Genomic DNA, 14820 nt, shown 5'->3' on the forward strand with positions numbered 1-14820 from the left:
CACACACACAATTCTCTCATTTTCACACAAATCTCGAATCTTATTCAAGTCCATTTTTCTCCAATATATGCAGCCCCCACAATTCACACACATATATTATATATATATATATATATACACACATACATATATACACACACACACACACACATATATACACATTTTGTATGTTTGCCCACTGACAAGGAAATGATCAGTCTATAGTTTTAATGGTAGGTTCATTTCAACAGTGAGACGGAATAACAAAAATATCCAGAAAAACGCATTTTAAAAAAAAGTTATAAATTGATTTGTATTTTTTTCCCCCACTCCTCTTTGCAGATCCTCTCTAAGTTATTAAGGTTTGGAGGCTGACGTTTGGTAACTCGAACCTTCAGCTCCCTCCACATATTTTCTATGGGATTAAGGTCTGAAGACTGGCTAGGCCACTCCAGGACCTTAATGTGCCACTTCTTGAGCCACTCCTTTGTTGCCTTGGCCGTGTGTTTTGGGTCATTGTCATGCTGGAATACCCATCCACGACCTATTTTCAATGCCCTGGCTGAGGGAAGGAGGTTCTCACACAAGATTTGATGGTACATGGCCCCGTCCATCGTCCCTTTGATGCGGTGAAGTTGTCCTGTCCCCTTAGCAGAAAAACACCCCCAAAGCATAATGTTTCCACCTCCATGTTTAACAGTGGGGATGGTATTCTTGGGGTCATAGGCAGCATTCCTCCTCCTCCAATCACGGAGAGTTGAGTTGATGCCAAAAAGCTTGATTTTGGTCTCATCTGACCACAACACTTTCACCCAGTTCTCTTCTGAATCATTCAGATATTTATTAGTGAACTTCAGACAGGCCTGTACACATTTCTTAAGCAGAGGGACCTTGCGGGCGCTGCAGGATTTCAGTCCTTCATGGCGTAGTGTGTTACCAATTGTTTTCTTGGCGACTATGGTCCCAGCTGCCTTGAGATCATTGACAACATTCTCCCGTGTAGTTCTGGGCAAATTCCTCACTGTTGTCATGATCATTGAAACGCCATAAGGTGAGATCTTGCATGGAGCCCCAGACTGGGGGGAGATTGACAGTTATTTTGTGTTTCTTCCATTTGCGAATAATCGCACCAACTGTTGTCACCCTCTCACCAAGCTGCTTGGTGATGGTCTTGTAGCCAATTCCAGCCTTGTGTAGATCTACAATCTTGTCCCTGACATCCTTGGACAGCTCTTTGCTCTTGGCCATGGTGGAGAGATTGGAATCTGATTGCTTCTGTGGACAGATGTCTTTTATACAGGTAACAAGCTGAGATTAGGAGCACTCCCTTTAAGAGAGTGCTCCTAATCTCAGCTTGTTACCTGTATAGAAGACACCTGGGAGCCAGAAATCTTGCTGATTAATGAGTGAAATAAGTTTTTGATCCCCTATTAATCAGCAAGATTTCTGGCTCCCAGGTGTCTTCTATACAGGTAACAAGCTGAGATTAGGAGCACTCTCTTAAAGGGAGTGCTCCTAATCTCAGCTTGTTACCTGTATAGAAGACACCTGGGAGCCAGAAATCTTGCTGATTAATAGGGGATCAAAAACTTATTTCACTCATTAAAATGCAAATCAATTTAGAATTTTTTGGAATGCGTTTTTCTGGATATCTGTGTCATTATTCTGTCTCTCACTGTTAAAAATAAACCTACTATTAAAATTAAAGACTGATCATTACTGTGTCAATGGGCAAAGGTACAAAATCAGCAGGGGATCAAATACTTTATTCCCTCACTGTATTGCTAGCGTATAACTTCTTCACTCTATCCAAAAAACAAACAAAAAAAAAAAAGTTTAGCTGGAGTTGGGCTTTAAAAAGGCAGAAACCCCCCACTTAGCACTTATGTTGAAAAATTTCAGCAGGGCATTTGAATGACCGATCTCAATATGTAACTGACAACAGATTTGGGATAAGGGAAAAAAAAAAAGTTACTTACGTCTATAAGGACTGCAATGCCAGCAATGAAAGCAATAAGATAAAAGGTGAATCTCCAACTGTGAAAAGAACGTAGACATCTCAGAGCCATCATACACTACATGGATCATTATTAACCACTTGGTAGCAGAAAGCGTTTTCTTACATCTACCCATTTGAGGTCACCTCGACGGGACGAATAGGAATCCTAATAATCCCGTCTAACAAATAAAATAATTAAGAGGGGAACACACTTCAGATGAAAAAAAAAAAAAAAGCTTTTTTTAACTTTCAATGGATTATACCTTCATTGGCCGTCGCATTGATTACATTATTATTCAGAATTTTTATAGCACCAACAGTTTGCAGAGTGCTTTACAACATGAGGGTAGACAGTACAGTTACAATACAAATCAATACAGGAGGAATCAGAGGGCCCTGTTCGTTGGAGCTTACAATCTAGAAGTAAGGGTCAAGTCAAAAAAAAGATAATAACTGTGGGGGATGAGCTGATGGAGAAAATAAAAGTATAGTCATTAGGTGGAAGCAGGATAGGCTTCTGAAAAGAAGAAGAAGAATTTTCAGGGATCATCTAAAAGTGGACGGAGTAGGAGACAGTTGGACAGATTGGGGTAGGGAGTTCCATAGATGGAAGAGACTCGGGAGAAATCCGGAAGGCAAGCATGGGAGGAGGTGACAAGAAAACTAAAGAGCAGGAGGTCTTGGGAGGAACGAAGAGAACGATTTGGTATGTAGAGACTAGGCTAGGGACCCTGATGAGGGCTCTGATGTGGACTGATGTAAGGGGGCACACTGATCAGGACTCTGATGTAAAGAGGGTGGTTCTGAGGTGGACTCTGATGTAAGGAGAGAGACTCTTATAGGGATCCTGAGTTAAGGGGGCTCTGATGGAGACTCCGATGTAAGGAGGCACTGTGATGTGGACCCCGATATAAGGTGGCTCTGATGATAACTCTGGATGTAAGGGGGCACTCTGATTGGGACTTTGATGTAAAGACGAACTTTGAAGGGAACGCTGATTTAAAAGGGGACTCATAAGAAAGGTGCAGATTGAATGTATATTTTTGTTCACCCTTTATTAATAGCTACAATTAAGTTTGTTTGAAATTTCTTTCGTTTTACTTTACAAATATTTCCGGCCCGAAAAAAAATCTGTTAAGTATACAATGCTCATACCGAAATGTTTGGAGACCCCTGGTCCAAGGGCAGTGGTTCCCAACCTCATTCCTTAAGCACCCCCAACAGGTCATGTCCCCATAATGTCCTTCACCTTGTTTTAAATCAATATCAATGGATGGGTATTTTTGACCGCTATTTTATTTAAGGGAAATTCCCAAAACATGGCCTATTGGGGGTACTTGGGGGTTGGGGGAATGAGGTTGGGAACTCCCAATCAAGGGGTTAAGGAAGGCACACAACAACCGTTGGTGTCCAAGCCACCGCCTTCTACAATAAGCTTTTTAAGAGAGATCAATATTTGTTGTACAGGTTGTAACCTGCATTGTACTATGTGTACAACAATACAGAGCAACCAATAAAAGCTTTAAAAAAAAAAAAAAAAAAAAAAAAAGGGAAGCAATGTGTTGGCTCTCACAGTAATAAGTTGACACAGTACAACAGCCTCCTCTACATTGTCTACGGAGGCTTACAAGGTAGTATTGTGTGTGTTCCCAACGCCCAGCAGTCACTCTCTTGCCTGTGGCTTGTTTAAAGCCATTTCCATAGAAGCAGCCGACGCATCGGAAAAACTCATTAAACATTTAAAGAGGCGGCATTTCAACAACTAGCAGGCAAATAATTCCGATCAAGATACTTCATTCACGAGGTGCTAAATTTTTTATATCGATGAGTAACTAAGTGTTGTAGTCATATTTAAAGTAGTAGTCGATTAGATTTGTTTTTTTTTTGTTTGTTTTTTTTAACCTAAGGCATTCCAAGCACAGAGTTATACGTGTCCAACAACATTTTTTGGTTCAGGTTTGTGTCCAACATTTACATTACACTTTAACCATCTTTAACCAGCTTTTTCTGGCACTTTTTGTTCACATGTAACAATCAGTTTTTCTTTGCTAGAAAACAACTTTTTTTTTTTTTTTTTTTTTATAGCAGAGGATCTAGAGAATAAATTGGTGGGCTTTGCAATTTTTTTATGTCACATGGTATTTGCACAGCAGTTTTTCAAAGGCAATTTATTGGGAAAAAAAATACGCTTATTGAATTGTAATGGAAAAAAAGCCCCTTTTTTGTAAAGTATAAAAGATGACGTTATACCGAGTAAATAGGTACCAAACACATCACACTTTAAACTTGTGCAGTGGCGACAAACAACGTACATTTTACTATCCATTGGTGACACTTTAACCACTGGCCAACCACTGCACGCCGATATAAGTCGGCACAATGGCAGCGGTGGGCAAACGGGCGTAACTGTACTGTACGTCCCCTTTAATTGACGGGGCTAGCGGGGGTGCGTGCCACGCACAGTGTGAACGTGCCCGCGGGACCAGATGTCCGCCGGTGTTCCGGCGGTCCTGTCACGGAGCTGCAGAACGGGGAGATTCCTATGTAAACAAGGCATTTCCCTGTTCTGGAAAAAGTGAAAAATAACTGCGCATCAAAGGAAATAATAATAATAATAATAATAATAATATGTGCTGCAGAGTCCTATATGTGACACAAACACACAAACGTAAGATTAGAAAATTGATGACTCGCGCTTAAACAAACTACAATGTGTATAACTGAAAAATATTCCCAACCTCATTGAGAGCAAAAAACAAGAAAACATATAAGCATATAGTGATATATGACAAAAAACAGGTGCAGGGTTTGAAAAGTGATCCAACCACCCCTTAAGCAAATATATAAAAAAAAAAATATATATAATGATATATCAAAACATTAGTACAAAAAACATGAACGTGAAAAGCTGCAATATATGATGAAAGCAAATAAAAAAAATAATGAAAAAGAAGTCCATATATAAGAACACCCAAAAGTGATGTAACAATCTAAGATTGTCCGATTGTATGAAATCCCAGGTGTATGGGTCCACCACCATAGATAAAAGTGCCTGGCCGCTTACCAGAACCCCATGACCCCCCGTTACAGAGGGTCTAAATGGGCAGTGAAATCCTACTACTCTGGACCGCCAGGGAGTCGAGATGGAAGCTGGAATGGGACATCAGGAACTGTGGTGCAGATGGATGGATCCACAGGGAAAAAGGCTCAGCCCTCAGCGGAGTAATATCATCATAAAGGGAAAACAGAAGAGGGCTCCGATAGTGTAAAATCAGATGATATTTATTTAAAAGTATAGTAAACACTCACATATAAATTAGGAAAAACGTCCTCTGAAGAAAGACAGTCTGTGGCACCGGCCGGATGTTCACAGACAGCCCGTCCTGCTGGAGTTACGACGACAGTGGGAGGTGACGCGATGACACCGCTCAGCCCTACGCTGCGTTTCGCAAGAGAATTGCGTCATCCAGTCCCAAAATAGTGTCAAAAGTGTCCAATGTGTCCGCCATAATGTCGCAGTCCCGATAAAAATCGCAGATCGCCGCCATTACTAATAAAAAAAAAAAAAAATAATAGAAATGCCATAAAACTATCCCCTATTTTGTAGACGCTATAACTTTTGCACAAACCAATCAATATACGCTTATTGCTAATTTTTTTTACCAAAAATATGTAGAAGAATACATATTCGTCTAAACTGAGGAAAAAATTGTTTTTTTATATATTTTTGGGGGATATTTATTATAGCAAAGAGTAAAAAATGTTGCTTTTTTTTTTTTTTTTTTTTTAAATTGTCACTCTTTTTGTTTATAGTGCAAAAAATAAAAACCGCAGAGGTGATCAAGTACCACCAAAAGAAAGCTCTATTTGTGGGGGGAAAAAAGGGTGCAACATCGCACGACCGCACAATTGTCAGTTAAAGCGACGCAATGCCGAATCGCAAAAAGTACTCTGGTCAGGAAGGGGGTAAAATCTTCCGGGGCTGAAGCGGATAAAACAGGTTACCACTGTAGATTTACAGAGGAGGTCTAGAATTACTGTCCATGAGCTGACGTTCGCGGTGATACCTCACATGTGTGGGATGATTGCGGTTTGCATGCATGCAGGCCTTTGCGTACAAGCACAGGGGAAGGGGGGCACTTTATTTTTTTTAAATTATTCATTTTTTACACTGTTGCTTTCATTTTTTTTTTTTTATCACTTTTATTGCTGTCACAAAGAATGTAAACATCCTTGTGACAGCAATATGCATGTGACAGGTCCTCTTTATGGAGGGATCTGATGTCAATAAGAACCCAAATCTCTCCTTTGCACTTAAAAGCATTCAAAACACCAAGATCAGTGCTTTTGAATGCTTTTGCATTTTTAAAAGTGGTGCCATTTACATCCAAGTAACCTGGAAGCAAGGTCAGGTCATCACTTTCTGGTTACCATAGCGGAGAGCTGTTCAAGACAGTTCCCCGGCTTTGTTAGGCTGTCCAACCAGCTGGCGGACGCGCCGGTGGGATGGGAGAGCGCAAGCAAGTTGACTGCTCCCAATGCTTATAATAGCAGTCAAGCGGCCATTTTTTATTTGTAGGCATTTTTCTCTCTGTTTTCACCTGGTGACCTACACACCTCCTGTATTAGAGCGCCCCCCCACTCTGGATGAAGGAGCACAGGGGGCACCTTTAGACTGCAGCATTGTCAGTCTGGGGGAAGAGGGAGGACTAGTAGATTTAAAGTGGTAGTGAAGTCCCCATATTCATTTGTACCTACAGGTAAGCTTAAAGTCAAGCTTACCTGTAGGTACAATAAATATCTCCTGCACTGCACTGTTTAGGAGCTATTCACATCGGCAATAGCGGATGAGGTCACCTGCACATGTGCAGTGATCCTCTGCATTCAGGGTATACTGTACCCCATTGAATGCGGAGCATCTCAACGTCATCGCAAACCCAGAAGGAGGACCAATTTTTGGCCCAAGAACTCCTCCTCCTCCTGTTCCTGGACTGGACTTGGGTCAAAGCACTAAATCCAAGCCCAATAGCACGTTCTCTCCTCCGATTCCGCAACATGGCTGGTTGACAAACAGCCGTTTAGAAATAAATTGAAATGCACAAAACTGAAAAGCGCGAATCAACACTCAAACTTCTACTAACACGAAATTAGCAGAAGGAGCCCAAAGGGTGGCGCTTGAGAAATGAACTTCCACTTTGTAGTCTCGTAGCACGTCTAGCAAGTCACTATGTTCCTGTTTGTTGGCCGACAATTGTGTGCCGTTAGTATGCAAGACAAAATCCTGGCACACGCCCTTTTGACAAAAGTCTGACCCTCGGTTGGCCAACAATCAGATCGTGTGTCCGTGGTTCAATATTGTCCATAGGGTTCAATATGGAGTTGGCCCACCCTTTGCAGCTTTAACCACTTCAACTCTTCTGGGAAGGCCGTCCACAAGGTTTAGGAGTGTCTATGGGAATGTTTGAAGTGTATTTGTGAGGATGAGCACTTTTGTGGACGAGAAGGCCTGGCTCACAGTCTCCTCTCTAATTCATCCCAAAGGTGTTCTATTGGGTTGAGGTGCAGGTCAGTCAAGTTCCTCAACCCCAAACTCACTCATCCATGTCTTTATGTACCTTGCTTTGTGCACTGGTCCAAATCATTTGGTGGAGGGGGGATTATGGTGTGGGGTTGTGTTTCAGAGGTTGGGCTTGGCTCCTTAGTTCCAGTGAAGGGAACTCTTAAGGGGTCAGCATACCAAGACATTTTGGACAATTTCATGCTCCCAACTTTGTGGGAACAGTCTTGTAATGGCCCCTTCCTGTTCCAACATGACTGCGCACTAGTGCACAAAGCAATGTCCATAAAAACATGGATAAGTGAGTTTGGGGTGCAGGAACTTGACTGGCCTGCACAGTGTCCTAACCTCAACCCAATATAACACCTTTGGGATGAATTAGAGCAGAGACTGAGGAAGGCCTTATCGTCCAACATCAGTGCCTGACCTCGCAAATGTGATTGTGGAAGAATGGTCAAACATTGCCATAGACACACTCCTAAACCTTGTGGGCAGCCTTCCCAGAACAGCTCAAGCTGTTGTAACTGCAAAAGGGTGGTCCTGTAAAGGCAGACGTCCCAATACTTTTGACAATACAGTGTATTTTACCATATAGGGCGATTATGAGCAATAAAATTAACTTTCTTGTATCTTTCAGTGAAAATTTGACATTATGCGACATATAAAATTGAAACTACGAACATTATAGTGCCCAGAGTTTCTGCTATCAGGAATTAGGTTCTTTTTTTGGGGGGGGGGGGTGTTACCTAATCTTTAGGACTAACGTTTTTTTTTTTTTTAAATGTGTCCAAAAAAACAAAACAAAAAAATCGAAACAGAAAAAGGCTGCCTAAAGTTCAGCTAAACAAAAAGAAGCTGGGAAGCTGGAAAAAGGAGGGAGGTGTAAAGATTATTTTTAAAATATGGTAGAAAGACTTATCAGTGAGTTTCACGATTTAATAAATCCCAGTTTGCTGCTTGACCAAAAATTGTAATGCCTCTATTCATTTCTCTTAACACTCAAAATGTGTATTTTCTAACTTTAAATTTAGACACACCATAACTGAAAGGATTGCTTGCTGTCAGTTCACTTTTTTTCTTTATACATTATTATCTCACGATACATTATCCTCCAAGACAACCTCAGAACAATCAGGAGGTTAAAATATCTAGATATAGATATAGATATAGATATAGATATCTATATCTATGTGTGTAAAGAAAATTAAAAAAAACTTGTGTAACCCCACACAGTCCTTGGAACTTTAATTTCTGATCACATAAAAGTATAATACAAAATTCAAAGCTCGTAGAACTTAAAATGGCAAAAATTCTCTCTTTTGCTTTAAAATGGTTGTAAACCTCAGACATGAAATATGAACAAAGCATATCCCTCTATAGGAGTGTACGTGTCTCAATCCAGAGCACTGGGTGCCATGTCTATCTGCTGCTATCAGCATTAATCACTTATGACAAGTTTTCCTGACACCAAGAGAAAAATGGCGACAGGGGAAGGAGCTCCAGCTGATTGACAGCCTCAACTCTGTTCTTGTATGCGGTATAGGGAGGGGTTTCTCTTCCCTCCAATCAGCTGTCAGAGGTCTCCTTACTGAGATCTGCAGAGTGTAATTTTAGCTCTCCGCCCCCCTTTTTTTTTTTTTTTTTTTTGAGCGCTTAGACAAGCTTTATAAAGTCTGAACTTTGAACAGCTGTACAGCAGAGAAGACCGCAGATTAACAGGTAGAACTTATGTAGGAGGATTGGTTTCATCTCTGTGTATCATCTGAGGCCAGACACTTCACTGGGTATACAGTATGTAAAGAATTACAACCACTTTAATTGCACCAATAATCCATCGTATATAAACCAACAAGACAAAATTTTTGGCACGGCTTCTCAAGGTTATCTTGGAGGTTAATGCATATTGAGCTACACAAAAGTATATATATAAAAAAAAAAAAAAATGGGACAGCACACAGTCCTTGGTAATTTTTAACTCTGATCACATAAAAGCATAGTAAAAAAAAGTCAGACATAAAAATGCCAAAATTTATCTTGCTGGTTTGTATGTAATAGATTACAGGTGAAAAAAATTCTCTCATCTTGATTTATATATAATGGATTATAGGTGCCTTCGAACCAACAAGGGAGAATTTTTTTGGCACTCTAAGTTCTACAGACTTTTTATTTCTGAAAAAATAAAAGCATAATAAAAAAAAGTTCCAAGGACTGCATGTGGTTACACAGTTTTTCGTTCATTATACATACATAGAGAGATTAAATAATATATATATATATATTATTTAATCTCTCTATGTATGTATAATGAACGAAAAACTGTGTAACCACATGCAGTCCTTGGAACTTTTTTTTATTATGCTTTTATTTTTTCAGAAATAAAAAGTCTGTAGAACTTAGAGTGCCAAAAAAATTCTCCCATATATATATATAATGTGTTAATTTATCTTGAGAGATAGAGAGAGAGAATCTATATAGATAGAATGTTGATGGGGACAAGGGCCTCTTCCCCACAACCCTGGGTGGTGGTTGTGGGGGTCTGAGGGCAGGGGGCTTATCGACATGTGGAAGCTCCCTTTAAAAATGGGGCCCCCAGATCTGCCCCCCCTCCATGTGAATGAGTACCTAAAAAGTGAATAAAGACAAACACATTTTTTTGACACTTCCTTTACTATTAAAAAAAAGGAAGAAAAAGAAATGTCCCTCGGCGTCGATCCAACGTCAATCATGACGCCTGCTGCCACCGCTGGACCCCAAAAAAAAAAAAAAAAAAAAAGGGAGGATAAAAAAAACCCCCAAAACCTCTGATCTCATCGAAGGCTCCCGCCATCTGACATTTCTTAAATAGCTAGGGGGTGGAGTCACCCAATGACATCAGCGGGTTACCCTGTCCCCTTCTGAGGTTATCGACCAGGTATGCAGTCCTTTTCAGAATTTTTCATTGCTGGCATTCTTCCGTTTACATTTCAGCGCTCAGTGGGGAAGCCCGCTGACAGCTGATGAGTCATCTGTTGTTAAGGACATGGCGGCCAGCTTCCCAGCCTGCTCCTTAACAACCAGCTATTCTTCACACAGAAATCGAATCAGTTGATCATTTTTTGACCGATCCGAATTCTAATCGTTATGAAAATTTGGAATTCGCTAGAAAGTTAATAAACAAAACAAAATTCCGAAAAGAATCAATGAAACGAAATTAGTAACATAACGAATCTATCCAAAACTAAAAACACATTTTTCTGTTCTGCACAGGTCTAGTGTTAAGAAAAAAAGAACTATGCAACACCACGCAGTCCTCGGTACTTTGACCTTATTATGCTTTTATGTGATCAGAAATAAATGCCCAAAACTCTTGTTGGTTTATATACTGTGCAGGGTTCCCCCCGAACCTATAGGCAAACTGCCGGTCTCGGAACGCAGAACGGGGAGAGGCATTTGTAAACAAGGCATTTCCCTCTTCTACCTAGTGACATGACAGAGATCACTGCTCCCTGTCATCGGGAGCAGTGATCGCTGTCATGTGAGTTGAAGCCCATCCCTCCCACAGTTGGACTCACTCCCTAGGACACACTTAACCCCTTCATCGCCCCCTAGTGTTAGCCCCTTCCCTGCCAGTGTCATTTACACAGGAATCAGTGCATTTTTATAGCACTGATCGCTGTATAAATGACAATGGTCCCAAAATAGTGTCAAAAGTGTCCGATGTGTCCGCCATAATGTCGCAGTCCCGATAAAAATCGCAGATCGCCGCCATTACTAATAAAAAAAAAAAATCAATAATAAAAATGCCATAAAAACTATCCCCTATTTTGTAGACACTATAACTTTTGTGCAAACCAATCAATATACGCTTATTGCGATTTTTTTTTTACCAAAAATATGTAGAATACATATCGGCCTAAACTGGAGGAAAAAAATTGTTTTTTTTTATATATTTTTGGGGGATATTTATTATAGCAAAAAGTAAAAAATATTGAGTTTTTTTTCAAAATTGTCGCTCTTTTGTTTATAGCGCAAAAAATAAACTGCAGAGGTGATCAAATACCACCAAAAGAAAGCTCTATTTGTGGGGGAAAAAAAAAAAAAAAAAAGGACGTCAATTTTGTTTTGGGTGCAACGTTGCACGACCGCGCAATTGTCAGTTAAAGCGACGCAGTGCCGAATCGCAAAAAGTGCTCTGGTCAGGAAGGGGGTAAGATCTTCCGGGGCTGAAGCAGTTAAACATTTACACTAGTGGCAACCCTCGCCGCCCCTCTGAAAAGCAATTAGTGATGTGACAGTTGAAAGTCAGGGATGCGGTTAGAAAACATTGGCGGCCCCATACAGCCAACCTGACAGGGCCCCCACCCATATAAACACAGATTATTATGCTTCAGTTATGAATGAACACCATGAGGGATTGTTACCAATCACTCGTGTTCATTCAGGAAAGGAAGGGGCTGGTAAATATGACATATTATTGGAATTTAGAAAAGAGAGCAAGGGGCGGGACTTTACATGAGGCACACGGACGCAATGGAACAAATTATGTAAAAAAGGCTTTAATAGATTCAGTCATATAATAACATATATATTGATAATGCATATTGCTATATATCAATTATTGTATATTTCACTAGACCCTAGTATTGCACAATGATATACATTCCAAAAAGGAATCATTTACAATTACATAGAAGATTCAATGCATGTGGTACACATATAGTACTAGGTGTCAAAATATATATATATATATATATATATATATATATATATATATATATATATATATATATATATATATACTCTACGCGTTTCGGGACCTTCTAGCCCCTCATCAGGAGGAAAACCATAATAGTTACCTAAGAATGGGGAAAACAACCATGTAAGATTAATTTGGCAGCGTTCTCCCTACATGAGCCTCTTCCGCTGTTTGGTCTCACGCATAGATTTGCTCACATCATTCAACATCATGGAACCACATGTTCCCCGTTCTTCTGCCTTCACTCTGAGCTAGGTATTTTCATATATTCTTCCTACTCACTCACTTTCTACCTTTCCTCATCTGTTGTCACCTCCTTTACACCTGACTATGGTTTCCACATCTCTCCTACATTTTCCTCATTCCTTCACACTTACCTATCCCTGTTTGTTTTACCTTTTCACACACACACACACACACACACACACACACACACACATTTTTTTGCTCACTTACACACCTCCTTTTTTTCACATTTTTTACAGAGGTCTCCGAATTGGAGCGAATTTTGGTTCACACGTTTGTCATCTCATATAGTCTGACCAACCCAGGGTTTTGTCTGTGTGGGTTGTGTCCGCCTCGTAGCGCCCCCTCAGCTCCGGGATGTGGCATCGTTAGCTGGTCTGTGACTCACATGGCTGCACCACCACTGCGCAGATGTACACGCAAGTCTGTGGGCATAATGTCTATATGTGTGGGTCTTTCATATTCCACATTTGCCCACTTGCCCCTTTAATCTTACATGGTTGTTTTCCTCATTCTTAGGTAACCATTACAGTATTGCTCCTGATGAGGGGCTAGAAGGTCCCAAAACGCGTTGAGCTTACAACTACTGAGAGAGATGATAGAGATATATATATATCTACCATCAACGATGTATGGACGTTCCATCTAGATCTATTTTCCCTTTGTTTTCTTTTATCTCCATTAAGTGACACTTTAGTCTTTAGTGTGTCACTCTGTATAGACACCTAGTACTATATGTGTATCACATGCATTCAATTTTCTATGTAATTGTAAATTATTCCTTGTTGGCATGTATATCATTGTAAAATACTAGGTTCTAGTGAAATATACAATTGATATATAGCAATATGCATTATCAATATATATGTTATTATATGACTGAATCTATTAAGGCCTTTTTTATTTAATTTGTTCCATTGCGTCCATGTGCCTCATGTAAAGTCCCGCCCCTTGCTCTCTTTTCTAAATTTCATTATCGAACCGGGATGGAGGAGGGGACTTGAAGGGCCCCCTGTTACCTCATTTAAAGTCCCCAAATATTTTTCTTTTCTATGACATATTATTGGACCCCCCCCACTTCCCATCCTGAAGGATCCTATTGTGTGCTTGCAGCTACTGGGGGTGAAGCAATCACTGGAACCGATCCCCTGTATGGCTCTCTCTGCAACAGCTGAAAGCCATTGGGAGAGAGAGGAGAAGAAGCAAACTTTCAGCTTCTGCAATACAGGGGATCGGTTCCAGTAACTGCCCTCCCCACCTCACTGATGACGATCCCTGCCCACATCCACTTCAGCCTGGACCCCCTGCTGGCCCGGGCCCCATACAGGAGGACAAGTGGTACCCGCCATGGCCCTGTTGATAGTTGGTACTAGGTTGTCTTCTCACCAACTGTTTTAACCCTGAAAAGTCACACCACAACTGCATGGTTGCAGGGCTGTTATGATGCTAACCGAAAAGAACAAGGGGTAGAATGTTTGCTGCAGCAACTGCATATGTACAGCCCTGTCCGGCCCCTGTGTTGGATAGGAGGGTGGTGGTGTTTTTGGCTGGGTCAGTAAAACCGCAACTCAACTGCTTATTTTTTACCGGCTGCAGGTCTAAACAAGCCCGCACCACCATGGCGCAACCACGTGCACTGCATACAGTTGTGGCATGGCCCCATTCACTTAAATGGATGGCGTTTTTCGTGGCAGTACTCTCCGGGGTCATCATTTCTGCTGCAGCTGCAAAGCACAGCATAGTGACTGCGACATGGGTACAACTCCCTCCAGCTGATCTGTTAGGGGTCAGGAGGTGGGTGGCCGGTAAAATAGGAGGCTGAGCTGCAGTTTTAACCCCCCTCCAGGCTTACGTGTGAATTTTTAACCACTTCGGACCGCCGCACGCCGATATATGTCCTAACTTTGAAGAGGAATATCGTTGGTATGGCAGCAGCTAGCTGCTGTAACCCTGGTATCCTCTTCTTCGTCCGGTGGTCCGGTTTCCGATAATGGTGGTCTCTGCAACAGATTCGACGCGAGATCACTTTTATTGGCGGCGGGAGAGGGGCCACCCCCCCCCCGCCGCACTCCGGTGCCCTCCGCCTCTTACCGGAGCAGTCGGCAGCGGTGGAGGCAATCAAATCCTCTTCCTTGCTGGGTATGGAGACGAGTGAGGGGAAAATGGCCCGCACCTGTCACCATACCATTGCAGGGCAGAAGCGAAGTCAAAATGTCACTTCCGCCCATAGCTCTTAAAGGGCCATTTTTTTTCTTTTGCATTTTTTTAAATGGCAATTTTTTTTTTAAATTGCATTTTAGTGTA

At 41.2% G+C, this 14820-nt stretch overlaps 1 protein-coding gene across 2 annotated transcripts in view; it reads right to left on the minus strand.

The window, feature by feature from the left end:
* CERS2 (ceramide synthase 2) overlaps window positions 1–14820 on the minus strand; it is a 91014-nt gene that overhangs the window by 23029 nt on the left and 53165 nt on the right. For both annotated transcript variants that reach the window (XM_073610277.1, XM_073610278.1), the window contains exon 5: window positions 1959–2016. In XM_073610277.1, the coding sequence (XP_073466378.1) occupies window positions 1959–2016 (58 nt within the window). The remainder of the gene's footprint in view (window positions 1–1958; window positions 2017–14820) is intronic.

This window comes from Aquarana catesbeiana, linkage group LG13 (genome assembly GCF_042186555.1).
Source record: "Aquarana catesbeiana isolate 2022-GZ linkage group LG13, ASM4218655v1, whole genome shotgun sequence".
NCBI lineage: Eukaryota > Metazoa > Chordata > Amphibia > Anura > Ranidae > Aquarana > Aquarana catesbeiana.